The sequence below is a fragment of the Lissotriton helveticus genome, chromosome 3_1, assembly GCF_964261635.1.
Source record: "Lissotriton helveticus chromosome 3_1, aLisHel1.1, whole genome shotgun sequence".
Lineage (NCBI taxonomy): Eukaryota > Metazoa > Chordata > Amphibia > Caudata > Salamandridae > Lissotriton > Lissotriton helveticus.
The window spans coordinates 339,604,468-339,631,870 of record NC_136061.1 but is presented as its reverse complement, the minus strand read 5'-3'; the positions used below and the strand labels follow the sequence as shown (position 1 = coordinate 339,631,870).

General features: G+C 47.6%; 1 protein-coding gene across 15 annotated transcripts in view; it reads right to left on the bottom strand.

The window, feature by feature from the left end:
- Positions 1–27,403, bottom strand: part of NCOR1 (nuclear receptor corepressor 1) — a 1,934,049-nt gene that overhangs the window by 840,136 nt on the left and 1,066,510 nt on the right. For 8 of the 15 annotated variants that reach the window (XM_078679968.1, XM_078679976.1, XM_078679969.1 and 5 more), the window contains exons 26-27: positions 22,428–22,499; positions 22,048–22,224 (exon numbers count right to left, since the gene is read on the bottom strand). In XM_078679968.1, the coding sequence (XP_078536094.1) occupies positions 22,048–22,224; positions 22,428–22,499 (249 nt within the window). The remainder of the gene's footprint in view (positions 1–22,047; positions 22,225–22,427; positions 22,500–27,403) is intronic. The other 7 variants (XM_078679971.1, XM_078679972.1, XM_078679977.1 and 4 more) reach the window with 1 other exon arrangement.

The following is a 27,403-nucleotide window of genomic DNA, read 5'->3' as shown; positions in this document are numbered from 1 at the left end:
CATGGTGTCCATCGCAGACCTGATAGTGAATATGGCCATTTCATGACCATCCTACATAAGCTAAAAGAGTTCAGCTCTTAATCCTTCAGGAAGAGAAGTAAGAAGTCGGTCGACAGAATCGAGTAGGGCAAAAGTATCCCTTCCAAACAGACAGGACGTGTTTAAAGATCTTGGGGCCGAACTAGTGGACGCAAACGAATTTCGGCCACACGTCTCCAGCCACCGAGACCCTGGAAGCAATGGAGGAGCTTCCAAATTCAGCGAAGCCAAAGCTGCCTGCAGAAGGCGCCCCTCTAGGGAGTTGAGAAAGACAAACAGGGTAATCTGGAGCAGGTCGATGACGGTTTGTCAACAGACTCCTGACATTGGCCTTGCCCATGCGCCCAGAAGAATGTCATATAGCGACTCTCCGAAAGGTAGCAAAGGCTCAACCCCAGTGCCTCCTTGAAGTAGCAGATCCAACAAAGGGTCAGAGGGCAGAGTCACCACAGGAGGATGCACCTTTAGAAATTCAGCAGCCCTATTAATGACCCCAGAAAATTACGCACTAGTCTCGGTCGCTACTCTATGAGGTAATCGTAGGTAGGGGCCGGCTGAAGACTAATATCCCCTCTGCCCCCCAAAAGCCAAAGAAGCTCCTGCCTAAGGTTGTCCAAGAGCAGCCAAATGATCAAACCCCACCAGTATCTGCAGACTCTTCCAGCAACACTGGGGAAATAGCAATCACAGTGGGCTCTTCCTCAATTTGTAGACGACATGGCACAGAAGCCTCAGTGGCAATAAACAGTGTCTTTGCCGCTGACTGACGGCAAGACGGCATTGTATCAACATCCACCACTAAGGGTGTCACGGCCAAATGGTGTCGAGACTGCCAAGTATCGACGTCTACCACTAAGGGTGTCTTCGTGTTGCATAGCATCAGGGTGGTGACAAGTCCCACTCTGCGAATGCTACTGGCGTCATAAAAGAAAGCTGCACCGGGCTATTTCCTGACGTCGTAGAGTCTCCAGTTACGGAGCAAGGGTCCTCGATCGGCGCCGAGGGCGAATCCAGTGGCGAATTTCGAATCAGTGTCCCTTCCACCTGTGTTTATGTTTAGGGGATTTATAGAGCGCATGGCTGCCCAGAGACTTTCCAGCGCTGAAGAGGGGTAGCAGTAGTGACAAACTGAAAGAATCATCATTGGCACAGCCATCTCTTAAGTTTTTTTATGAAGCTGTGTTCATCTTTCAGCAGTCTCAGTTCCCTGGTCATTGAATTCCAGAGCTTCGAGACAATATATGAGAAGAATCTTTCTCCCCATCTTGACCTTTTCATCCTCAACGTCTACATGAGGTAGTTTGAGGATGACCTGAGGGACCTCTGATGCACATGTGGGGAGATGTGTCCTAAGCAAGGCTGGCCCGTGCCATTCATGGCGCACAGGGAGAGATGTTGACCCAAAAAAGGCTTGTAAAGCTCGGAAGGAAAATGCTACTTACCAGTATGCATCTGTTCTTGGCATGTAGAGCTGCAGAGTCGTACACTAAGCATTAGATCGCCACCTGGTGTTGGGCTCGGATGATTGCAGGTTGTGGTCTTCTTGGAAGAAGTCTTTGTAGTCACGAGATAGGTGACTCCTCCATTGGACAATACTGCGCATGATCAATGACTCCATCCTCAGATTATTTTTCGCCATGATGGGAAATGATGGAGTTAGTAGAACTAAAGAGAAAGGATGTCCATGCGTGTGCATCTAAGTAAGATGAGAACTGGAACGGATACAAGTCCCGGGGAGGCGGGAGGGCGTGTACGACTCTGCAGTTCTACATGCCTAGAACAGATGCATACTGGTAAGTAGCATTTTCCGTTCGAGGCATATGAGCTGCAGTGTGTACACTAAGCATCGATTGTGCAGCAGTGTCTCCCCTAGCGGTGGTCGCTTGTATCCGTTGCAGTATTTTGAAACAGTGTTCTAAGGACAGCTTGGCCCACTGCAGCTTGCTGCTTGGCCTGCACATCAACACAATAGTGTTTAGTGAAGGTGTGTAGTGTAGACCATGTTGCTGCCTTGCATATGTCCTCTAGTGGTATATTTCCTAAGAAAGCCATAGAGGCTCCTAGTTTGCGAGTGGAGTGCGCTCTAGGAGGAACTGTTAGTGTACTTTTAGCTTTTTGATAGTGTGAGAAGTTGGCCTGATATGCAGTGCTCACTATTCTAGTGATCACTATGTATCAGTCCAAACAACCCTTATTGATGATTGGTTGTAAGTCAACCTTATAGACCAGCTATCCTAGTAGCATGGATACGAGCAGTCTAAGGCTAAGACTCCAGAGGGCGTGTTAAGCCAGCTGTTTTACCATCACATTACACCTTGAACACCAAGTGAAAGGACACCACACAAGTTGTTATCAAAAATAAAGTATATTTATTTATAACAAGACTACCCTGGCTCTTTATGAGTCAGGGAGCTAAGCACATAACAAAACTCTTACGAAAATACTTTAAGTCGCACAATTTACACAAATGCCCATGGGGCACGAAAAACCATATACACAGTAAGTGGAATGCGAACTTGCTAGCAGGCAAGTAGTACTTTTCTAGACTCAGGAATCGCTAGGCCTACAATTCTAAACACTGGGATTAGATGCAGGAGGCCTGTGGACGTCGTGTGCAGAGTGGGAACTCTCACGCGTAAGGCGGGAAAAAGTCTATGGAGGCTAGCAGTTGCAAAGTTACTGTTCTCGGGCGAACCCGACTAGGTGGGTCGAAAACAAGAGTGGATCCGAACACTTAGGGTGTTGGACTATGCTGCAGCACCGGAGTACTCAGGTTACCTAGCCCAGGGGCTGCGGCTGCATAGGGTTGAAGTTGCGTCGGAAACCCTCGTTGAAGATCCAGGAGCCTGAAGAAAGAGTTGCTGGCAGGCGGCCAGTGAAGAAAGTTCGGAGTGATCCAAGCCTGGATCAGGGAAGAAGAAACCTGTAAGCAGAGAGGACCAAGTTCTGAATCACTAGCCAGTGATTTGAGTGGGCACCAGGATGGCACCGGACGAAGTCACCTCAGCCAGGTGAGTGGGCGCTGCTGGGCTCTGCAGTCTCTCGGACCAGGAGGCGTTGTCGGCGACCAGGATGGAGGTGCGAGCTGTCCCACGAAGGTTCTTGCTGTCGACGTCGCTGGACCCAGGATTGGGCAACAAGTCTTGGCAAATGCAAGGCCCACGCGGTGCTCCTCTTTAGGAGGGGAGCAAGGGCTAGTCTGGAGCAACCAGACCAGCAGTGGTTGTCGTCGTGGAGCGTCGTGAGGGGGCCACTAGCCAACGGGCAAGCGACCTGGACAACGCGGTGAGCAGCAAAGAGCAGAAGGGCCCCACGCAGATCTCGTGGATGCAGGGGGGCTGAACTTCGGTGCTGGAGCTGCTCAGGGTCGGGGCTTCTCTTACCCCAAAGCACTCAGTCGAGGGTCACTCGGGAGTCGTGCTGGACAAGCGTCGTGCAGTTCTGAAGATGGCCGGTCCCTCGAGGTCTCGTCACACCCACGGATCACAGCTGGGCTGATGATGTAGGTTGAGGTCAGAGGTGCCAGGGAAGCCGGTTCTCGTCGTGCTGGAGCAGTCTTGATCCGAAGGAGAGACTGGCAACAAACCGCGATGCTTGGTTGGTGCCTGCTGCTGCAGGGTGACTACTCCTTAGTCACAAGGGAGAATCTTGGGAAGAAGTCTTGAGTTCCTTTCGTGGAAAGTAGTTTCAGGATTCAAAGATGATCTATTTTGGAAGGTGGCCAGTTCCTACCTTTATTCTGAAAAAGGGGGCTGGCACGCGACTAAGTCCTGCCCTATGGGTGGGACCAGGAGGGGGGTGGTTACACCCCTTTCCTTTGGCGGGCTTTCCCCAGGCCAGGGGCTGGAGTGCCCCTGGAACTGGTTTCAGCCGGCCTATGCACAGTGAGCACCGGGGTGCCACTTGCAGTCACCTTCCTCTAAAGCCCTGCCTACCTAGAATACACAAAATCCTGTCTGGGACGGTGCTGGCACCGCCCCTGACAGGAAACCCTTTGTCCTTGCCTCCTGCTCTGGGAGGACTCCCAGCAGCAGGAGGGCAGACTTGTGTCCCGGTGGCAGCATCCATTTTGTGGAGCTAAGGCTCTGTCTAACTTTAACCGGGGTTACAGGTTACATACATGTCGTGTCCCTCTAGAAGGGTGGAATGCTAACCCCGTCGCCAGAATTGGCGAGGGGTTAGTATTCCAATTCGTATGACACCTTACTCGACATGTTTTGATAAAGCGATACCAGAGGTGGCACATAACCGCGAGGATTATAATGCACTTAAGAGTATATGGTATGCGATATCATCGAAACGGCTAAGGGATGGATCCCGAAAGCCGCAGACAGGCTCAGCTCATGCCAGAGCACTATCTCACACGATTCCAAGCACTCTGCCTTCAGGATTGTTAAGGCCTGCCATAGGAGTGACTGATAGGAGATCTGTGTGTCCATTTTAGGGTTAGATATAGGTATTCTATATCTAAAGCAAAGGGTGATTACACCACCTTGCCCCAGCTGTCGTGCAGCCAGTTGTGTCAGATTTGGATGGCCAGCCAGGGGTGGCATAATACATGCTGCAGCCCCTGGTAGGCCCTGGGTACACCTATGCCCTGGGTACCTAAGGTACACTGTACAGGGACTGATAAGGTGACTCAGTGTCCAATCAGATATGTACCTAAGGTACATGGAATCCATTTTACAGAGAGAGCAGTAGGCCTGGGGTCCTGAATAGCAGGGCCCCAGGTCAACTAAGTCAGAAAACCAGCAAAACACCAGGCAAAAAGTTGGGGGAACCATAGTCAGGGATCTACCTTCCTACAGATAGCATATTTGTATACACTTTACAATCCACCTGGCGATCCCCCCTTTACAGATGGGGTTGCCTTTGTGTAGGGGAGAGAAAGATACAAATAATTGGTTTGTCTTTCTAAAGGATTTAGTCCTATCTGTGTAGTATAACAGGGCTCTTCTAACATCTAAGGGGTGTAAAGCCCTTTCTGCAACAGTCTGGGTTTTGGAAAAACACAGGTAGCTCTACAGATTGGTTAAGATGGAAAGGAGTGATAACCTTTGGCAGAAATTTGGGATTATGCCTACGAACCACTTTATTAGGATGTATTTGAAAAAATGGTACTTGTATTGTGAGTGCTTGTATTTCACTAACTCTTCTGAGAGAGGTGATGGCAACAAGGAAAGCAGTTTTCCATGTTCGGAATTGCAATTCACACTTGTGTAAAGGCTCGAAAAGGGGTCCCATGAGTCTTTAAGAACAATATTTAGGTTCCATACCGGACAGGTGGTTACCTAGGTGGGATTATTCGTTTTAATCCTTCCATGAATGCTTTGATTGCAGGTACTCTGAAGAGAGATAGATGTTGCCTATTCTGTAAATAGACTGCAATTGCTGCCAGATGCAGGCGTATAGAAGAATAAGCTAAATTGGACCTTTGTAGATGTAAAAGGTAACAAATCATATTTTGGATGGAAGCATCCAGTGGATCAATGTGATTATTGTTACAATATATTGCAAATCTTTTCCACTTATTTATTCATTTAGTGTGTTTTTTTATAGCGCGCAGCTACCCCAACGGGGTGTCCCGGCGTTTCTGCACATTTACTGAGTCTTACCAAGTGAGTTTAACAGAAAAGGAACATTTTCAATGCTTTGCGAAAAGGTAGCTCCTCCTGTATCATACGAAGGGAGATGGGAAGTTTATTCCATATAGAGGAGGCGCATACCGGGAAGGTTTTCCACCCAGAGCGAACTTTTTTTAATCTGGGGGAGAACAGCAGACTTTTTGAATTAGAGCGAAGGTGTCTCTCATTGCTATAAGGGCGAAGACAAGAAGAAAGATAAGCCGAGCCTTTTCCCTTAATAGCACGATGGGCCAAAGTGAGGGCTTTAAATTCCGCTCTCTTGCCAACAGGTAACCAATGTAACTTGCGGCGATGTGGCGAGATATGCTCACGCAGGGAAATGCCACTGACTAGCCGGATGGCTGCGTTCTGGACTGTCTGTAGCAGATGACTGAGCCCAGAAGTCAGTCCAAGGTACAGACCATTGGCATAATCTAAATGGGATGTAATCAGTGCCTGAACAATGATCTTCCTGGTGCTGCTGGGGAGGAAATTGATGAATTTTCTGATCATCCTAATTTTTGAAAAACAGGCAACAGACACTGTCTGAACTTGGTTGCTGAAAGATAGGCTGGAGTCCCATCTTACCCCCAGGTTTTTTACTGATTCCTTGGGGAAGGGGGCTGCACTCAATTCAAGTGGCCACCAGAGGTTAGAGTCCAGAGGAGAGGCTTGATGGAAAAAGAGAACCTCAGTTTTTCCTGCGTTCAGCCGAAGAAAATTATTATCCATCCAGCGGGCGATGTTGCAAAGACAGGATTTCTAAGGATCAAAGGTAGTCTGAGTTGGAGTATCATATGAAAACAAAAGCTGAATATCATCAGCATATGAGGTGGCTTTGATTCCTGACTGAGCAATAAGCTCGGCCAGGGAGGAGGAGTAAACATTGAACAATAGGGGGCTTAATGATGAGCCCTTGGGGACACCCCACTTTAACGGACAGATTTCAGAAGTATAAGGTGGGGTGAACACCGCCTGTGTTCGGTTGGATAAAAAAAGAGGACAGCCAGTCCAAGGCCTTGCCTTGAATGCCTTTAGACCGGAGGCGATCAAGCAGGACGGGGTGAGAGACGGTGTCGAATGCTGCCGAAAGATCAAGCAGCACCAACACCGCTCTTGAGCCCCCGTCCAGTTTCCATCGCACGGAATCCGCCATCTCTATTAGGGCAGATTCGGTGCTGTGGCCAGCTCTAAATCCATGTTGAGAATCATGGAAAAGGCCATGGGTTTCGATAAAGCCTGCTAGTTGTTGATGAGCCAGTTTTTCAAGAACCTTGGCTGGGGCAGGCAATAAGGAAATAGGCCTATAGTTAGCCGGATCGTCTGGGTCTGTGTTGGCTTTTTTGAGAATAGGAACTAATTGGGCATGTTTCCATGAATCTGGAAATATGCCTGTCCTAAGGGAGTCATTCCAAATGCCATTTAATATGGGATTGAGAAGATGGGCCAGTGCTTTGTATTGTTTGGCCTGCCAGGGATCCGTTGGAGAGCCTGATCTACATTTTAAAAGTTCTGTCAGGGAGCGGTCTAATGTAATCTCCTCAAATTCCGAAAAAACAGGAACAGATATAGAGTGGTCCGGCAATTTTTCGTCAGTTCCCAAGCTTATGCTACGGGGGAAGGACTCATAGATGGTTGCAATTTTTTTTCTCAAAATAGTCAGAAAGACTATTACAGAAGGACTGTGATACTGGGAGTTGACACTTAAGGGCCAAAGGGTCAGTGAAGGTTCTTACTGTGTTAAAAATTTCCCTGGTGGAGCCTTGTGCTCTGTTGATTTTCTCCTCCAGGAAGATTTTTTTATGATTGATTATCTTCTTCCTGTATTCCTTAAGGGCTGTTTTGTATTTTTGTTTATTGTCTAGGGAGTAAGAATGTCTCCATCGACCCTCCAGGAGTTTACAAGCAGATTTACACTTGCGGAGTTAGTCAGAATACCAGGGTGAGGACGGGGCAGCTCGAAAGGTTTTGATAGGCCTTAAAGGGGCTAAGGAATCAATCGCAGAGGAGATCCAGCTGTTAAAATTAGTCAAACGAGAATCCAAGTCTGATGCATCCATAGGAGCGACAGTTGGAAGGTACTCAGCTAGACTGTCGGGGGAGATCTTACTCCAGTTGCGACCAACCGTTTTGGCCAATAGTCTTGGTCTGTCTTGATGAAATAATAAAATTGAAAAAGGAAAGAAAAAATGGCCCGACCAGATCACTGGGTAAGGCTCGCTAATGGAGATGTTCCCTAGATTGGAGCAGATGAGATCATGTGTATGTCCAGCCTTATGGGTGGGAAGACCAGTTGGATTAATACACCATCAGATAGGGTGGAAAGAAAATTAGAACTGGAAATATCGGAGGCATCCTCCGCGTGGAGGTTAAAATCGCCAAGCAAGTTAGCATAGCGAGAGCTGGCTTGGAGCACAAAATCTAAAAGAGCAGATAGAAAAGTTGCCTTAGATTTTGGAGGACGATATACTAATAGACCTGAACATGGGATATTGGGCATCAATTTAATACAAAAAGGTAATGCCTCTATCAATTCAATTTGGACAAAAGGATAAGAAGAGATGGTCCATTGTGACCTATATATTATGGCCACTCCTCTACCATGACTACCGCTCTGCCTGTTGGCACACATGATGTTATAGCCAGAGGGAATAGCCAGACACAGGGCTGGGTTAGATTCAACCCCAACCAAGTTTCCGTCAGAAACAGAAGATCCCACTTATTGTCCATCAGGCTCTGGGCTATATCTAGGGAATGTTTCACCAAGGAGCAACAGTTAATCAGACCCGCCTTAAGATTTAACACTTTCCTATTAAGGACGGGTCGAGCAGGGACCTTTAGGAGAGAACATAGATTCACAATATTACCAGCTTCCTGTCCATGGCTACAGGGCGTACATGGGTACATGAAGTCTCAAGGTCGAATGGGATGGTATGCGAGAATGCACAATGGTTAGATCTTAACATAATTAGAACCTCCCTACCTTAGAAGATGGTGGGTGAAGAGCCAAATCCGGCAGGATCTCTGGCCACGGGCGCTGACAGGCCGGACTTTGGCTTGACTTCGGCACGACAGCGGCGCGCCCGCTGCACGCGTCCGCTGCGCGGAGAAGTGGCCCTTTTCTCTTGTAGTCCCGTCAGCAGCGCTGGAGCGCTGGGACTTGTAGTTCGTTGCAGCGTCTCCGAGCGCAGCACTTAGTCGGCTGAGAGTACTCGGAAGAGCAGGCTGTTACAGGGCTTGAGGGGTCAATGCGGAGTGAGTCGGCAATGGGATTTAAAAATATAATTACACGGCGCAAACAAAAAGAACATTTCAAAACCTAAGTATTAAAAATGCAGCAGATAGCTTTTCACCCGGCTTTCCGCCTCTGGTGCACAGAACCAACAGAGTTAGCAGATAAACATACACCCGGCTGAGCCTCAGGTGAGCAGAGAGGCATTACACGCTCTGGTAGTGGGTTTTCTAGCTTCCTTAATGATGTTCATACAGTCTGGTGGTAGGTTTAAGTAACCAAACTCTAAGACTTCAGAAGCCAGATCGCCAAATTCAGTTGCCTTGGTTCTGGGTGTCTTATTTCTCCATATTTCTGTGTTAAAAGGGAGGGTGTGAGCTGTAACTTCTGATGTGGAACAATTGAGAGATCTAGTAGTGTGGTGAACCACGGTTGACGTGCCCACGTGGGAGCTACTAGTATTAGCTTGAGAGACTGTTGTCTGAGTTTGCGCACTACTAGTGGAATGAGTGGGAGAGGCGGAAAAGCGTACGCAAATCTGCCTGACCAGTTCATCCATATCGCATTCCCTTCTGACCGTGGGTGTGGAAACCTGGCGGCGAAGGTTGGGCATTTTGCATTTTCGTGGGTGGCAAACAGATCTATCTGTGGATGCCCCCACATTTAGAAGAATGGTTGAAGAACTTGTGGATGTATTTCCCATTCGTGAATCTGTTGTGACTGTTGACTCAACAGATCTCCTACGTGATTGTGAATTCCTGGAAGGTGTTCTACTGTCAGGTGTATGTTTTGAGGAATGGCCCATCTCCAAATGTTCTGCGTGATCTGGGACAGTTGCAGAGTGTTTCTCCCCCCCCCTGTTTTTGTATATAGTACATGGCTGTCATACTGTCCGTCGGATTAAGACAGCTTTGTTTTGTACTTGCAATTGAAACGTTTTGAGTGCTAGGAAAATTGCTAGCAGCTCTAGATGGTTGATATGGAACAGTCTTTGTTGGTTGTTCCATTGGCCTTGTGTGGTATACTGTAAGAGATGGGCTCCCCATCCTGTGAGGGATGTGTCTGTTGAGAGCACTATCTTTGGAACAGGCTATAGAACGGCCGCCCTCTTGTCAAGTTTTTGGTGTTCCACCATTGCAGAGAGCGATATGTACGGCTGTCTACCAACACCAGGTCTGTGAGCTGACCTTGAGCCTGATTCCACTGTTGTGCTAGACATTCGAGTAACGGGCGCATTTGCAGTCTTGCATGTGAAACTATGAAGATGCAAGATGCCATCATGCCTATTAGTCTCATGAACACTCTGGTTTGGAGAAACTGCTGGTGTTGAAAGATGGAGACTGAGGTCTGAATGCTCTGTATCCTGGCTGGACTGGGACACGCTAGAGCTGTAGATGTGTAAATGGTAGCTCCTAGATACTGATGCACATGCGAAGGCTGCAGGTGCGACTTGGTGTAGTTTATTGTGAACCCCAAGTTATGCAACGTTTGATTTGTGTGCTGGACACATTGACTGAATGATTTTACTTTTATGAGCTAATCGTCGAGGTAAGGAAAGACATGTATCTGTTGTCTTCTTAGATGTGCCGCTACTACTGCTAAGCACTTTGTGAACCCTCGTGGTGCTGTTGTGACCCCGAATGGAAGGACTTTTAACTGATAGTGCTGTCCTTGTATGACAAACCTTAAATATTTTCTGTGAGCAGGATGTATAGGAATGGGAAAGTAGGTGTCCTTTAGGTCTAGTGTTGAAAGAAAATCGCCTTGTTGTAGTAGTGGGAGTACTTGTTGCAGAGTGATCATGTGAAAATGATCTTATTGTATGTAATGGTTGAGGGGCCTGAGGGCGAGAATTGGCCGTAGTGTCCCGTCCTTCTTGGGGATTAGAAAGTACAGGGAGTAAACTCCTGTTCCCTGTTCTTCTAAAGGAACTAATTGAAGAGCATCATTTTGTAGAAGCGCTAGAACTTCCTGTTGAAGCAGAGTCAAATGGTCTGTAGACGCTGCCTGGGTGGTATGTTTGGGGGGGTTGCTGTGAGTTCTAGGTAGTAGCCATGTTGGATAATCTGTCTCACCCACCTGTCTGTGGTGATGGAGTTCCAGACAGGTAGGAACTGTGATAATCTGCCCCCCACAGGAGTGGAATGCTGTAGGGGAAGCAGAGGGAAGTCACTGTTTGGGAGTGGAAGAGGAGCGGTTGTTGTTGTTACCTCTACCTCTTCCCTTATTATTATTGCCCCTGTATCCTCCTCTAAAGTAGCCTTTGTTAGAGAAGGTCTGTGTGTGCGTTTTGAAAGATGATGTATCTGCACCGGTTTGCTTAGAGCCTCCTCTATAAAAGGAGCGGCGAAAAGAACTTCTAGTCTGTGTGGATTGTAATGCTCCCATAGACTTAGCTGTGTCTTTTTTCATTTTTTCTAGTGTAGTGTCTACTTCCGGCCCAAACAATTGGTTTTGATTGAAGGGCTGGTTCAAGATGGTAGTCTGCACCTCCGTCTTAAACCCTGAAATGCGTAGCCACGCATGTCGTCTGAGTACAACACTAGTATTGACTGCTCTGGATGCTGTAACAGCTACATCTAGTGCACATTTAATTGAGGCATTGGATATTAATTTGCCTTCTTGTATGAGCTCTGTTGCCTGATCTTTGTATTGATCTGGGAGGTGCTCTAACAGTTTTTCTAATCGGTCGTAGTGAGCCCTGTCATAGCGTGAGAGCAGGGCTTGTGTATTTACTATGCGCCATATATTTGTAGCCTGCGCAGCAATCAGTTTACCTGACGCATCAATAGCTCTTTTCCGTGCGTTGGACACTACTAGGGAGTCTAGTAGCAGATGTCCCTTAATATAGACTGGATCAGATGGTGCTGGTCTATATTTCTTTTCTATTCTTGGATTTAACACTCTACAACGCACAGGGTCTTTAAATATTTCCGGAGCATGTTTAATGACTCCTTTGATCATGGGTAATATTTGTGTAGACCTTTGTGACTGCTCAAATGTGTGTAATAAAAAATCCTCCTCAACGGCATCAGAGTGCATTGTAATCCCGTGGTAAAGGGCAGCTCTATTTAAGAGGTGATTAAACCCAATGCTATCTTCTGGAGGGGAATGTTTCGTTGGGCAGGACTGAGGATCAGGAATGTCAGGCACATTGTTTGCTGGGTACTCATATATATCCTCATCTGTAGGATATGTATCTGGGTTGATACCTTCATCTACAGGGTATGTGTGTGGGTCTGTTGTGTTATCCCCCCACCTATATCATACTCATCATCAGTGTGGTGTGATGATGCAAGAGATTGAACAGGAGAAACTCATGGTGAAAAGTAAGGAGGGATAGGGGAGGAAGAAGGTAAAGGAGAGGAAGGGTGTATTGGCGAAGTTGCACAATCCTTCTTTTTTGCAGGAACCACAGGTAGAAGTGGTGTGTCTGCTGGTCTCTTTTTGTGAGGAATAGCTTCCACATGTCCAGTTTTTGGATTGATATAGACCTTTTGTTTAGGATCTGGTTAAACAGTTCTTCTTCCTCTACAACCTTCTTCGGTGTCGATTTTTTCGGTGCCGAAAGGGGTTGTTTTGTGTATTTTGCTGTAGGAGGCAAATTTTTCGGTGCCGAAGGTGGTTTTGGCTTGGTAGGCTTCTTAGAGGGTTTAGGTGTCTCTGAATCTTGCCTTGGAGTCTTTGGTACCGAGGTTGGAGTTTTTGGAGTGGAAGCAGGTCTCGTTGGCTTTGAGGCGTCGGACGCTGGCTTTCCATCCTTATTCTTGGAACTGGAAGGTTTCAGAGCGGAGCTTTTTGCAGATCCGGTACAGTTTTTGGCTTCGGCACCGGTGCATCTTTAGATTTGGGTGCGGAAGGATCTTTGCCTTTGGGCACCGAAGGGTGTTTTGCCTTCGGTGCCGAAGAATCCTTCGGTGTCGAAGGATGCATGTGCTTCGGTGTCGATGGAACAGGTGGAATTAGCAAGTGTGGCTTGGTCGGTGTCGAGGCACCGGAAGGCGTAGTCGTTTTCCTCGGAGCCGAGCCCGAGGGAGGGGCGTCCGAGGGGATATTTCGGTCTCGACTGGGCCCCATGGGCAGAGTGCTGATCGTTGTCTTTGGCTTGGGCAGTGTCTGTCGTGCAGGGGCAAGAGTACTCACAGGTTGACAAGATGGAATCGAGTCATCTGAGTCCTCTGCCTCTGATATGATCTGGAGATCCGGCGAGTCTTACCCGGTGGTGAGTGGAGCCTCGTCCTCGGAGATGTCTTCGAGTGGAGCCTCGCCCTCGGAGATGTCTTCTTCAAAGATCTCCTCCTCGAAGATAGCCTCAGGTGCTGGGGCCGTTCTCCTCATCTCATGACCTCATGACGATGTGCCCTCCAATCCCGAATGGTCTTCTTCGACCAGAAGAATGCACAAGCTGTGCAGGTCGACTCGTCGTGTTCCGGTGATAGACAGAGGTTGCAGACCTCGTGGTGGTCGCTATGAGGGAATTTTGCTCGACATACCGGGTATCTCTTGAATGGAGTTCTGTCCATGAGGCGTAGGCCCTACGGCGCCGATAGGCCCAACGGACCGCATCGACGGACCGGAATGTAGTTGATGGTGTCGAAAGTAGTCTATTCGATGTCGATATTGTTTTTATAAAGTTTTTACGCTTCAAAGTTGCTGGAAAAGTTTTTCTAGCCTGAACGGAGAACTTTCATCCGAACTCAGTGGCGGAAAAAAACAATCTGAGGATGGAGTCGATGACCATGCGCAGTATTGTCCAAGGGAGGAGTCACCTATCTCGTGACTACAAAGACTTCTTCCAGGAAGACAACAACCTGCAATCATCCGAGCCCAACACCAGGTGGCGATCTAATGCTTAGTGTACACTCTGCAGCTCATATGCCTCAAACATATACTTCCATTTGGGCCATAGTTGCCCCTTCAACAGGATATTGTGGAAAAGGATAAGTTACTTACCTGTAATCCTAGTTCTCTTCCAGGGGTATCCTCATCAAAGTCATAAGCACTGAATATTCCCGCCCATGTGCGGGACCCCGGAAACAATATAAAAATATATATGTAAAAAACACATATATCTCGCTCCACATATATGTATGTACATATATTATTTTTCTCACACCAATGCAGCTCCATAACTGAGGCTAAAACAATGTAAACACATATACATGCACTGCAATTAGTAAGGAAGCAAAAGAAAAACACATTAGGTCAAATAACCTTTGAACTTTGTGTTTTAATGAGTAGACCACTCATAAATCCTGAAAATTGCTTGTAAATAGACATTGTTAGCCCTCCGGCTGCATTGCAAAACAATAGCATAGAAAATGAAACCATTTTCAACAAAAAACTGGCACCGTGCCTTTAAGGCAGCCATGACCCCAGGCTTCCCATCATGCCTCAGGGGTGACAGTTAGGTCAGTTGTTCTTTGCATAACCCTGAAGACAGGGCTCAACCACAAGATTGAACTAGTACCAAATCTCATTTACCTGGGGAGGCGGGTGGGTTGCTTATGACTTTGATGAGGATACCCCTGGAAGAGAACTAGGATTACAGGTAAGTAACTTATCCTTCTCTTCCAGGGGATCATCATCAATAGTCATAAGCACTGAATAGAATAGCGAGCCCATCAACCACCTGCAGGTAAATGAGAAGTACATGGCCCAACCAAGCCATAACAGCCAAATAACTCAGCTGTTAAACAGATTCCTCAGGGAGGCCTGGCACACCTGGGTATCTGCTCTCGTGTCAGAATCTAGACAGTAATGTCTGGTAAACGTATGGACAGACCTCCAGGTCGCCGCCTTACAAATCTCAGACATGGGCACATCATGTAGGTAAGCCGCCGTGGCCGCTCTACCTCTAGTGGAATGCGCTTTAGGAGTAAACCCCCAGAGGTTTCTGCGCCAATTGGTAAGCAAGTTTGATACACGAAACGATCCACCTGGAAATGGAACGTTTCGATGCTGCATGGCCAGTTCTGATCGATCCGTAGTTAACAAACAATTGATCAGAATGTCGAATAGACTTGGACCTGTCCAGATAGAACTTTAAAACCCTTTTCAGGTCCAAAGAGTGTAACGCCCTCTCAGCTGGAGTAGAGGGATTAGGAAAGAAAGTGGGTAAAGAGATAGACTGATTGACATGAAAATCGGACACCACTTTCGGCAGGAAAGAAGGGTGCGTTCTGAGCACCACTCTGTTCAAATGAAAAACTGTATACGGTTCCTTAGTACATAGGGCCTGAATTTCGCTCACCCTACGGGCTGACGTAATCGCTACCAAAAAAGCCGCTTTCCAGGAAATATGCTGTAAAGTAGCTTTATGAATGGGCTCAAAAGGTGGGCCCATCAACTTTGATAGTACTAGGTTCAGCTCCCAGGGAGGAGAAGGAGGCCGTACAGGAGGGTACACTTTTTTCAGACCTTGCAGGAAATCTTTTACTGCTGGCAACTGGAAAAAAGAGGTTTGTGAAGGTGATCGCCTATAAGCAGTTATAGCGGCTAAATGCACCTTAATGGAGTTAAACTTCAAACCTGCTTTAGCAAGGTACAACAAGTATGGAAGAACTGCTTCTTCCCGACTCTTCACAGGAATATGACCATTCTGCACGCACCACATATAGAACCTCTTCCACTTGCATGCGTAAGAATGTCTCGTGGAAGGACGTCGTGCTTCCTTCAGAATGGACATGCAGTCTTGTGGCAGTCCTAGATGGCCGTACTGAATGACCTCAGGAGCCATGCTGCCAAGTTCAGTGACGGAAGGTTGGGATGGTGAATCCTCCCGTTCATCTTCGATAACAGGTCCGGCCTGCATGGAAGCCTCTTGTGAGGAGACACTGACAGGTGAAGTAGGTCCGTGTACCACCATTGCCTCGGCCAGTCGGGGTCAATCAGGATCATTGTTGTGCACGAGTGGCTCAGCTTGCTCACCACCTTCGGGATCAGAGGAAGGGGTGGAAAGGCGTACACAAATTCCCCATACCAATCGATCAAAAGAGCATTCCCCCTCGTTCCTGGTCGATAGAACCTTGAGGCGAAGCTTGGGCATTTGCTGTTTACGTCGTCCGCGAAGAGATCTATGGAAGGACGACCCCAAGACTGGAAAACGTCTTCTAGCACTTCGTCGTTGAGAACCCAGTCTTCTCTGTCTTCGAAGTGCCGACTTAGTGCGTCCGCCCTCACGTTCTGCTCTCCTGGGAGGTGGACTGCTTGAACAGACAACTTGTGAGCCAGAAGCCAATGCCAGATGCCCTGAGCTTCTAGTGACAGAGTCCTTGAGCGGGTTCCTCCCTGCTTGTTTAAATAGTACATAGTGGTGGTGTTATCCGTTTGTACTAGAACCACCTTCTGAAGCGAGGGAAGGAACGCTTTGAGGGCCAGGTGGACTGCTCTCAACTCCAGCAAGTTGATGTGGTAGGTGCTTTCTTTGGACGACCACAGACCCTGCACCTGAAGAGGGCCCATGTGCGCGCCCCAGCCTTGCAATGATGCGTCTGTGATGATCGTTTGTGTAGGAGGAGATTGATGGAAAAGAACTCCCACTTGCATGTTCTGCTTCTTCGTCCACCACGGGATGGAAGATCGTGCTACCTCCGACAAAGTGATCTGATCGTCCCAGCGATCTGATTGCTGGTCCCATTTGTCCTCCAGATCCTGCTGAAGAGGACGCATCCGAAGTCTGGCGTTCGGTACCAAGAATATGCAGGAAGCAATCGATCCTAAGAGGGAGGCTATCTTTCGCACTTTCTGAGTCCTGTTGCGAAGAACTTGCTGGCACTTGAGTGCTATTGAAAACTGTCTCTCCTCCGAAGGAAACACTTTTCCTACCTCGGAGTCTAGCAGAGCTCCTAGGAAGTGAATCTTCTGAGTGGGATGGGAGACCGACTTCTTGTAGTTGACATGCAGGCCTAGACGTTGACAAAGTTCTATGCATGTCTGGAATTGATTCCTTCCATTGTCTGGAGTTGGACCTTTCAACAGCCAATCGTCTAAGTATGGGTATACGAAGACTCCCCTGCGGCGTAGAGCTGCCGCCACCACTGCGACACACTTCGTGAACACTCTGGGGGCCGACTTCAGCCCAAACGGAAGGACTTTGAACTGGTAGTGAGTGGTCCCCACCCGAAATCGAAGGAATCTTCTGTGATCTGCTCGTATCGGGACATGAAAATATGCGTCTTGAAGGTCCACCGAACACATCCAATCCCCCTTTCTGAGATGTGGATATATTTGGTAAAGCGCCAACATGCGAAATTTTTCTTTTCGTACATGTAGATTGAGTGTTCTCAAGTCCAGAATAGGCCTGTATTCCGCTTTCTGGCCCTTTTTTCTGACCAGAAAATACCTCGAGTATACTCCTTTCCCCCTTTGAGCCACTGGCACCCTCTCGATGGCTGATTTCTCGAGGAGTGTCGCTACTTCTTTCTTTAACAGTTGTAGCTGGTGGCTTGACGTTGACATCGGAGGAACGGGTGGAGGTAGACGATGGAAACGAAGACAGTACCCATTCTGCAGCGTAGACAACACCCATTGATCTTTTGTAATGGTCTGCCACTCTGTCCTGTGATGCGCAATGCTTCCCCCCACTGGAGTGGACAACGGCGCTGGGGGAAGTGAAGACTCATTGCTTCTGCTGAGATTTATTGAAGTTGTTGCCTTGTCGCTGATTTCCATTTCCTTTGGAATTGCGCTTGCCTTTGTATTGCGACTTTTGTTGGCCTTGCTGGTTCTGGCCCTTCTGCCAGTGAGGGGTTTGAACCCTCTGCTTCGAAGAGCCCTTGTTGTCCGAACGGAACTTCTTCCGGAATTCCTTTTTCTTTTCAAGCCCCACGGCTTTGAGGGTGTCTAGCTCAGTCTTCATCCGCTGCATCTCCTCATCAGCACTCGCACCAAAGAGAGACGTGCCCGAAAAAGGAAGATTTAGAATTCTGGCTTGAGACTCGGGTTTCAATGCTGTAAGGCGCAACCATGAGGATCTCCTCGCTGTGATTCCATGCGCATAACCATGCGCAGCCAGCGTTGCCCCATCTGCCGCCGCTCCTATAATCTGATTGGAGACTTGACTGCCCTCCATCAGAACCTCCTCAAAGTCCTTTCTATCTTCCTGAGGAAGTTTTGCAGAAAACCTCTGAAGTGAGTCCCACAGAGATCTATCATATCTGCCGAGCAGCGCTTCCGCATTGGAGACCTTGAGGAAAGAAGCTGAGGTGTTACAAACTCTTCTCCCCCATGAGTCTTGCACCTTGCTGTCCTTATCTGGCGGTACCGTGGATGAGGAAGCTACCGCATTGGACTTTCTAGCCGCCGCAATGATTACTGAATCAGGCGGGGGATCGGACTTGAGGAACAGAGGATCCTCATCAGGAGGACGATACTTCTTGAGAATCCTCGCTGGGACGGACTTCACCGTTGCCGGAGTCAGGAAGACTTCATTCACTGAGTCCATTATACCCGGGACCAACAGCAACAAAGGTTTGGGTGTCGTTCTGTGCTGCAGGGTTTCAAATATGACCGTCGTCTTGATCTGCGGAGCTGTCATAGGCACTCCTAGCTTCAGGGCTCCCCTGCCCAAGATGTCTTGGAACGAGAAAATATCCTCAGTTGGAGATATCCTCGAGCGTGGACTATTTGTCAGGGTCGGAGAGTAATCCCTTTGAGATCGGGTCCTCGAAGAACTTGAAGAGCTACGGGTCCTCCTGGACCTAGATCTTCTACTTGAGCGCGTTCTAGAATGAGATCGCTCTCTGTGACGAGATCGTCTCTTACTTGAGTGCCTAGAACGAGACCGTTCCTTGCGGCGGGGAGCCTGGTCTCGATACGCCCTCAGCCGATCTGCCGTCTCCTTGTCCTTGGCCCAGTGGAGAAGGGGTCTATACCACCTTGGGGAAAGACGAACAGGAGGAGATTTGTGGGTGGGATCATTCACTGGTGAACGTGACCGTGGAGGATGATCCGCTTGATCCTGTTGCGACCTTGTAGGGGACTTGGACCTCTCCCTATCCGGATCGCTGTTTTGTCCACCCGAGGATCTGCCACTTCAAGATGCTGAGGAGGATGAGGATAGGCTCATTAGAGATCTAGAGGAAGACCTCGACCGAGATCTCTCTTCTGCGACCCTCCTTCTCTTGGCAGGAGGATCCTGTACTGGACATTGTCCCATCTCCGCAGCCTATGCTGAACCTGGAGAACCCAATTGAGGCCTTAGGACTTGAGACTGGTCCAATGGTTCACCCTCTTTTTCCTGCATCACCTGCTTCAAAGGCGACCTCTCCTGTGACCTTGCAGGAGAGATGTTCACTGGCTGCGAAACGCTCCGTTCCCTGGATCTCCGCTGATCCATCGATGGTGGCTGTATCGACGCCGAGCAGATAGATGCTCTCTCGACGTCGACCGTGGTTTCCTCGACGCCTACCTCGGGTGGCGAGGACTGTCCTTCGGCATAGAGCATCTCGCCGTTGAAGGTTGTCTGCTCGACGACGACGGAGGCTGCTTCGACGCCGATCGCCGGTGCTCAGTCGGCGACGGGGTGTGCCTTGAGGCAGAATGCCGCTTGTCCGAATGCGACGGAGGCTGCCTCGACGTTGAACGCCATTGATTGGGCGTCGACATGGGCTGCTTCGACGGCGATCGACGATGTGTCGACAGAGGCTCCTTTGACGCCGAACGACCATGACTAGTCGTCGACTGAGGATGACTCGACGCCGAACGCCGGTGGCCAGGCGTCGACGGAGAATGCCTCGACGTCACAGCATGACGATGCTGCTTCGACGTCAGGTGGCTCGCCGTCGAACTCTTCCGCTTCGACAGTGACCTATCCCTCGACGCTGTCTGTAGCGGAGGTACCTTGGATGTTGACGCTGAAGACATCTTCTTCGTCGCCGTCGACTGTTTCTCCGACGCCAATCTCGACGCCGAATGTGAACCAGTCGGGGCTTCTTTCGACGTCGACCGCGCCTTCCGACTTTTCTGCTTCTTGGGAGATCTTCCTCTCGCAGAAAGCCCAAAAACACGAATTCTCTCACGTTCTTTCAGAGTTCTGGATGTTAAACCTGGCAATGTTCACAGGTTTTCGAGGAATGAGAGTCTGGTAGGCACAGGATACACACTGAATGAGTGTCAGTCTTGGCCATCTTCCTTCCACATGAAGGGCATTTGTCAAAGAGGGAAGGCATCTCTGACAGAAAAATCACCTTTTTTAAGCCTAAAAAAGGTAGCAATAACACCCTAGGTCTAAAAGACGTCGAGTGAAAGCAAAACATCCTAAGTAACAAGAATATTTTTTTGACAAAAAGCCAAAAAGAAAGGGAGCTGTTTCACCAGGGTCCTGACTGAAGGAGCCGGAAAGAACAACTGACCTAACTGTCACCCCTGAGGCATGATGGGAAGCCTGGGGTCATGGCTGCCTTAAAGGCACGGTGCCAGTTTTTTGTTGAAAATGGTTTCATTTTCTATGCTATTGTTTTGCAATGCAGCCTGAGGGCTAACAATGTCTATTTACAAGCAATTTTCAGGATTTATGAGTGGTCTACTCATTAAAACACAAAGTTCAAAGGTTATTTGACCTAATGTGTTTTTCTTTTGCTTCCTTACTAATTGCAGTGCATGTATATGTGTTTCCATTGTTTTAGCCTCAGTTATGGAGCTGCATTGGTGTGAGAAAAATAATATATGTACATACATATATGTGGAGCGAAATATATGTGTTTTTTACATATATATTTTTATATTGTTTCCGGGGTCCCGCACATGGGCGGGAATATTCAGTGCTTATGACTATTGATGAGGATCCCCTGGAAGAGAACTGTAGGTCGACTCGTGCGCAACTGCTTCCGGTAATGACCGGGAGAAACTGTCACCAGCGTCACGGCTTCACGAGGCCGAAGGTCTCCGTGACTTCGTTCCCTTCCAATGCGATTTTGATGATCGACGGCCACAGGAAGGCTCCGCGGCAAGCTCTGAGCAGGAGGCCCAGAGCGGGATGGAGATCGAAGCCGCTTGGACTCCGAACGAGACAGCCTCACAGATAGCAACTTCATGCGACCTTCCTGTAATGACTTGGGCTTCAGACTCTTACAGACGTCGCACTCCTCGGAGTTGTGGTGCTCACCCAAGCACTGTATACAAATGGTATGTGGATCCGACATATGCCGTGTACAGGTATCGCACGTTTTAAAGCCCGAAGGTATTGGCACACTGTTCCAGATACAAAAGGTTTCGAGAAGACCAAAAAACAAAAAGAGGCCTGAGGAATCGTTTCTCCTGGATCTGCGTTTCAGCACGGAAAAGAAGAAAACTGGCGTCTGCGCGACGGAGGGAATTTATATGACTCCACCGACGTCATATCCATAGACATCACTACCGAGCTGTACGATGCCGTCCCACTGCGCACCGAGGTTCTGCTGAAAAATCTCCTGATCCATACTGGCGCCTAGGAGAAATTTTAGGTTAAGGATTCTGCAGCAAGATGTCTCTATCAGATCCATATAGCAATAACTTAGGGCATTACATTACGAAGGATGTTGTTCATAATCTCTGCTAGCAGTTCATTCACAAACCCAAGACAGACCCCAAAAGCGTGCATTTAAGTTCTGATATGAACCAAAAATGATGGGACGGGACCGCAGATATTTTGGATTGTCAAGGGCAAAACAACATGTTTTATAAAGAATAAAGAACACCCAACCTTGGAGTGCGCAGACCTTATAAAGGTACTAGTCATGAGATCAGTATGTCCATGATTTGGAATATCACAGTAATGTAATGCTGGGAAGACATTCCCTGCAAGTATTCTCTTACACCTGAGCAATCTTCAAACACTGAACAACAAATCTATATCACCAAATTAAATCACAATTAAAACAGGTAGGCTAATCTGCAGTTTCAATACCAGCAGTGCCATTTAGTTTTCGTGTTAAGTTAGTGATCCACAAATGAATCTCATTAAGAGTGATCCTCAGATGAATCTCATTAAGAGCACCAAACAGCTACTAACTGATAATGAGTCACAGTCATGGTCGGTCTGAGATGGAAGAAAAATTCTAAAAACTAAGCCAAAAACATGTGTCAACCAGCTGTATATTTTTTCAAAATGGGATCATTTAAAATACAATTTAAACAGCCCTATATAAGATCAAACGAGAACTGAGTATTTACCTGGTGGTGCGCTGTAACGAACAGCACCCATATCAGGCTGTGGTGAGACTTTGCTAACTTCCCTTGGAGAAAGTCGGTATGGTGACACTGAACTTGCTGCTGCATTTTGCATCTGTGCATCCTGCTCCATTGCACGCTTCATCTCGGCCGGATAGGACATGTAGGCAACTGATTTCCCTATGAAAATGGGACATAAAGCGTAATGTATGAGAGAAGGGAGCTTTAGCACTCTCACTCAGCAGAGCACCCACAAGGACTCCGAAAATTGCAGACTTTATCTACACAGTAAACTTGTGGGTCAGTGAGTGTACAGGTAGGGTCTGCAGGCATGATCAGAAGTAGAGGGACACTGAAATAAGAGAATAAAAGCCAAGACTGACCCTCATGGGACCTGTAAAGCACATTGGGGAAACGTCCACTCCAAAATGGCTCCATGCCAAAATTGTCCTGGTCTAATGATGGCACATGGGAATCCAAGCCAAGATGTGGTGATTGGTTTAGCGGAATAAATGATTTTGCAGAGGGAAAAAGGGGAAAAACATTGACATGTGATCGTTTGGATAGATTTATTTGAAGAGCGTATCAGTAATAGTATGAATTACAGAAAAGTACATTTGAACCAATAGAAGTTAAATGAAAGGCCAATAAACCCCTAAGTGGATAACAAGTTAACGTTTTTAGTACCAACACCTTTTTACCTTTAGGACCACCCAGGTTTCGTTTGGCAAACCTTAGTCCAACTGTCGGTAGATGTGGCTCTGAGCAGTCAGGCTTACACAAAGGAACAACAAGAGTAAAGCATTTAAACAGCATCACAACAATTAAAGAAGCAAGAAACTCAACACAAGAAATCCAACACCAATTTATAAAAATAGATTATATTTTTATGAATAAATGGACACCAAAATGAAAAAGATCCACCGGAAGGTTTCAGAGATATGGATTTTACAAGAAAATAATAAATCAGGACATTTTACTTAACCGCAAACAAGCACTGGCAAGTTTAAAGAATTGGACACAACCTTTAAATAAAAATGTTTTAAAACTTTTGCAAGTTGGTATGGGTTTAGTTAAAGAGTTACTTTGGATGACCAACTCCGACATGGAGTCAGTCAAGAGGACCAGTAAGGGCTGAATAAACAGTTTCCTCTTCAAGGAAAGCAGTCTTCAGTCCACTTCCAGCGCCAATGGCCACTTGCCACTGACTTCTATGAAATGGTCCTGATGCAAGGGATACAGGAAGCTGAAAATACTTAAGGATGCTGAAGATACTTTACAGTTAATGGGAATCTTCCTGGCGCTACTGCTCGGTGCTGATGAGATAATTCAGGCCACAGGGGTCAACATGCCTCAAAGTCCTCTCGGAATCAGCATAAGTCCCGTCGCCCGGCACAGAAGATTCAGTAGATTCCTTCTTTTGATGATAACTCTCCTTGTGGGCGACCACAGCACTCCCACGACTCTCCGGGTCACTCAGGCCCACCTTTTGAGTGTCTGGTTCTGGTCTCTTAGGCGGCACAGTGGCAATCTAGTCTATCAGCTCACCTGAACAGGGTCTTCAGCTTTTGCAGCCCTGAGCAGTGAACAGCAAGTCAGCCAACTGATTCTTGGAGTCTCTGCTTCTAGCTGGGCTCGGGAGGACGATTTCTACACAAGTAGGACACAGCAGGAACAGTAATTTCCTTCTCTAGCCCAATGAGCAGCAGGTCCACTCCAACTTCAGTGCAGGCTCTTCTCTGCCAGTTCCAGGTTCAGAAGGGCAGTTCTCCTGTGGACCATTTCTCCTGGCAATTGAGATCGGAGTTCTGGGTGCCAGGGGAGCCCCTCTTATGCCCAGGAAGTGCCTTCAGGGAAGGTCGCTTTCTGATTACAACTTCCTTTGAAGTATGGCACCCAGCTTTCCCAGAGTGCTGTATTCTGCTCACTCCCAAGAAGTCGGGCCCCTCTCTTAGGGTGTCGAGCTCAGCAGCCCGCCCGTGAGATATGTTTACCTGTGGGCTATACCCCCATGGAAAAAGAGGTTTGTTCAGTGTTTACCTGACGCCAACCTGTCTACCTGACCAACGTGTAGCTGCTCTCTGGTGGGTTCACCATTTGACATTCAAAGGAGGCTTACTCTTTGAAGGCTGCCATTTGGGCCAACATCCAATGTGGCTTCCTACCAGGATGATATAAGACCTCCACTGGAAGGTGTAGGAAAATGCCCTTTTTGACAATGTCACCCCCAATATTTTGCCCACTGGTACTGCTGTCACCCCTACAGCAGCTCTTAAGAGTCCGAAGGCAAGGTGCATTATATTACCTGTAAGGACAAATTAGCGTGAGCAGATATGCCCCTGTGCTGTCTAGTTCAATTGCTAGACATTGTAAGTGAGCAGGGAAGCCATCTTAAGTATAGATATTGGGCACTGATCATTACGAGTTCCTCAGCTACATGATGGCTTTACTGAAATTTATGGTATCAGACACATGGTCTTCATAAATCCATACTGATGCCTGTAGTGGATTTAGAAAAACAAGCACCCAGAGGTCAACTTAGAGGTGCCCCTGATATCCAATCAGCCTCTTGATGTACTGGCTGAATGGTATCAACCTCACTGCCAACACAGACATGTTTACGATTACCTGAAGGTGAGAGCCCACACTCTGAGGTCCGAAAAGTGCCTTTTTACACCTCCCCCAGTAGGATAGCTAGTGAATCGGCATACCAAGGCCAGGGACTTTAAAGCCCCTGCCGCCTTTGATATTCGGTTCCCGGCTTCCCTCAGACCTGGAAAAGGCAACCTCCTGCCCTGAGGCCCATTTGGCACCAGGACATTTGGGTAGGAATATGCTACTTACCAGTATGCATCTGTTCTTGGCATGTTGGGCTGCTGACATTCATATCTGTGCATAGATCGCCGCCTAGTGTTGGGTCTGGATGATTGCACTTTGTTGTCTTGGAAGAGTCTTCGAAGTATCACAAGATAGGTGACTCCTCCCCTGGACTATAGTGCGCATGAGCATCTTCTCCATCCTCAGATTGTTTTTCGCCATTGTGGCAGAGATGGAGATAGTAAAGTAAGAGATAGCCATGCCAAAGAAAATGCGGCAGCCGGGTAATGGGGAGGAGGACTGGCGATATGAATGTAAGCAGCCCTACATGCCAAGAACAGATGCATACTGGTAAGTAGCATATTCCGTTCGAGGCATGTGGGCTGCTGAATTCATATCTGTGCATAGACTGTATAGCAGTATCTCCTCCAGCGGTGGTTACCTGTGGAAGTTGTAGCAGTTTGAAAAAGAGTTTTGAGGACAGCCTGGCCTACAGCAGCTTGCTGTTTTGCTTGCACGTATACACAGTAGTGTTTTGTGAAAGTGTGTATGGTGGTCCATGTGGCTGCCTTACAAATGTCTTCAAGAGGAATATTCCCTAGGAAAGCCATGGATGCCCCCATTTTCCTTGTAGAGTGTGCTCTTGGGGGGACGGTTAAAGTGTGTTTGGCCTTTTGATAGCATATCTGAATGCATTTAACTATCCATCTGGCTATTGCGGACTTTGATATTGGATTTCCTTAATGTTGTGGTGAAAAAGCAACAAATAATTCTTTCTAAATGATTTTGTTCTGTCCACATAATAAAGCAGAGCTCTTTTGACATATAGTGTGTGTAGGGCTCTCAGCTACTGACTGTGGATTTTGAAAGAATACTGGCAGTTCTATTGATTGATTAATAAGGAAATTGGGTACGACCCTCGGCATGAACTTAGGGTTTGTTCTAAGAACCACCCTGTTGGCATGTACTTGCATGAAAGGTTCTTGAATTGTTAGTGCTTGTAATTAGCTAACTCGTCTGAGTGAGGTAATGGCAATCAAGAATGCTACCTTCCACGTTAAGAATTGCAGTTCGCATGAGTGTAGAGGTTTGAAGGGAGGTTCCATAAGTCTGATAAGTACTATATTTAGATTCGAGACTGGGGAAGGAGGGTGTCTTGGAGGGATCACCCTTTTAAGACCCTCCATAAAGGCTTTGATTGCTGGTACTCTAAACAGTGAAAGGTGTTGCCTGTTTTGAAAGTATGCTGCTATAGCAGCGAGGTGTAGTCTTATCGAAGAGTATGCTAAGTTGCATCTTTGTAGATGCAGCAGGTAACATATAATGTTTTGAATGGAAGCATCTAATGGGTTGATTTGGTTATTGTTGCAGTAAATAACAAATCTCTTCCATTTAGCTGCATAGCACGCTCGTGTAGTTGATCGTATTGTTTCCCTAATGATTTTCATGCAGTCTGGAGGCAAGTTAAGGTATCCAAACTCTAAGACTTCAGGAGCCAGATCGCTAGGTTCATCTGATTGGGATCTGAGTATTTGATTTCTCCATGGTTCCGCGTTAGAAGATGGGGTGCGAGGCACAGTCTTTGATGAGGAACTACTGAAAGCTCCAGGAACGTTGTTTACCATGGTTGTCTCGCCCATGTGGGAGCAACTAGGATTAGTGTGAGTGACTGTTGCCGCAGTTTGCGTGCCACCAGCGGAATCAGCGGTGCTGGGGGAAAAGAGTACTTAAATCTGCCTGACCAGTTCATTCATATCGCATTGCCCTGTGAAACGGATGTGGGAACCTTGCGGCAAAGTACTGGCATTTTGAGTTTTCTTTTGTGGCAAACAGGTCTCTCTCTGGGTGACCCCACTGTTTAAAGAATGGCTGAAGAACTTGGGGGTGAATCTCCCATTCGTGTAGTTGTTGGCTGTGCCTGCTGAGCAGGTCTGCTATTTGATTGTCTTTCCCTAGAAGGTGTTCTGCTAGGAGAAAAATGTTTTTCGGAATTGCCCACTTCCATATGCTCTGTGCCAGGTGGGAAGCTGTGGAGAGTGTGTTCCTCCCTTTTTCTGGATATAGTACATTGCGGTCATGTTGTCCGTCCGGATCAACACAGTCTTGCTGTACAAGTATTTTTGGAATGCTTTTAGGGCTAGGAATATCGCTACCAACTCTTGTTGGTTGATATGCAGTTTCTTTTGTTTGGTTGTCCAGAGCCCTTGTACTGTGTATTGAAGGAGATGGGCTCCCCAGCTTGTCAGTGATGCGTCCGCTGTTAGTACTAGTTGTGGAACCGGCTCTTGGAACAGTCGCCCTTGGAAAGGTTTGGTGGGTTCCACCAATGCAGAGAGTTGTGAGCGCGACTGTCTACCAACACTAGGTCTTTTAGTTGTCCTCGAGCCTGGTTCCATTGCCGTGCTAGGCATTCTTGCAATGGACGCATTTGAAGTCTGGCATGGGGGACAATGAATATGCAGGAGGCCATCATGCCTATGAGCTGCATGAAGACTCGAGCTGGCAGTGTGTTGTGGCAGAAATTTGCGAATGAGCATCTGCA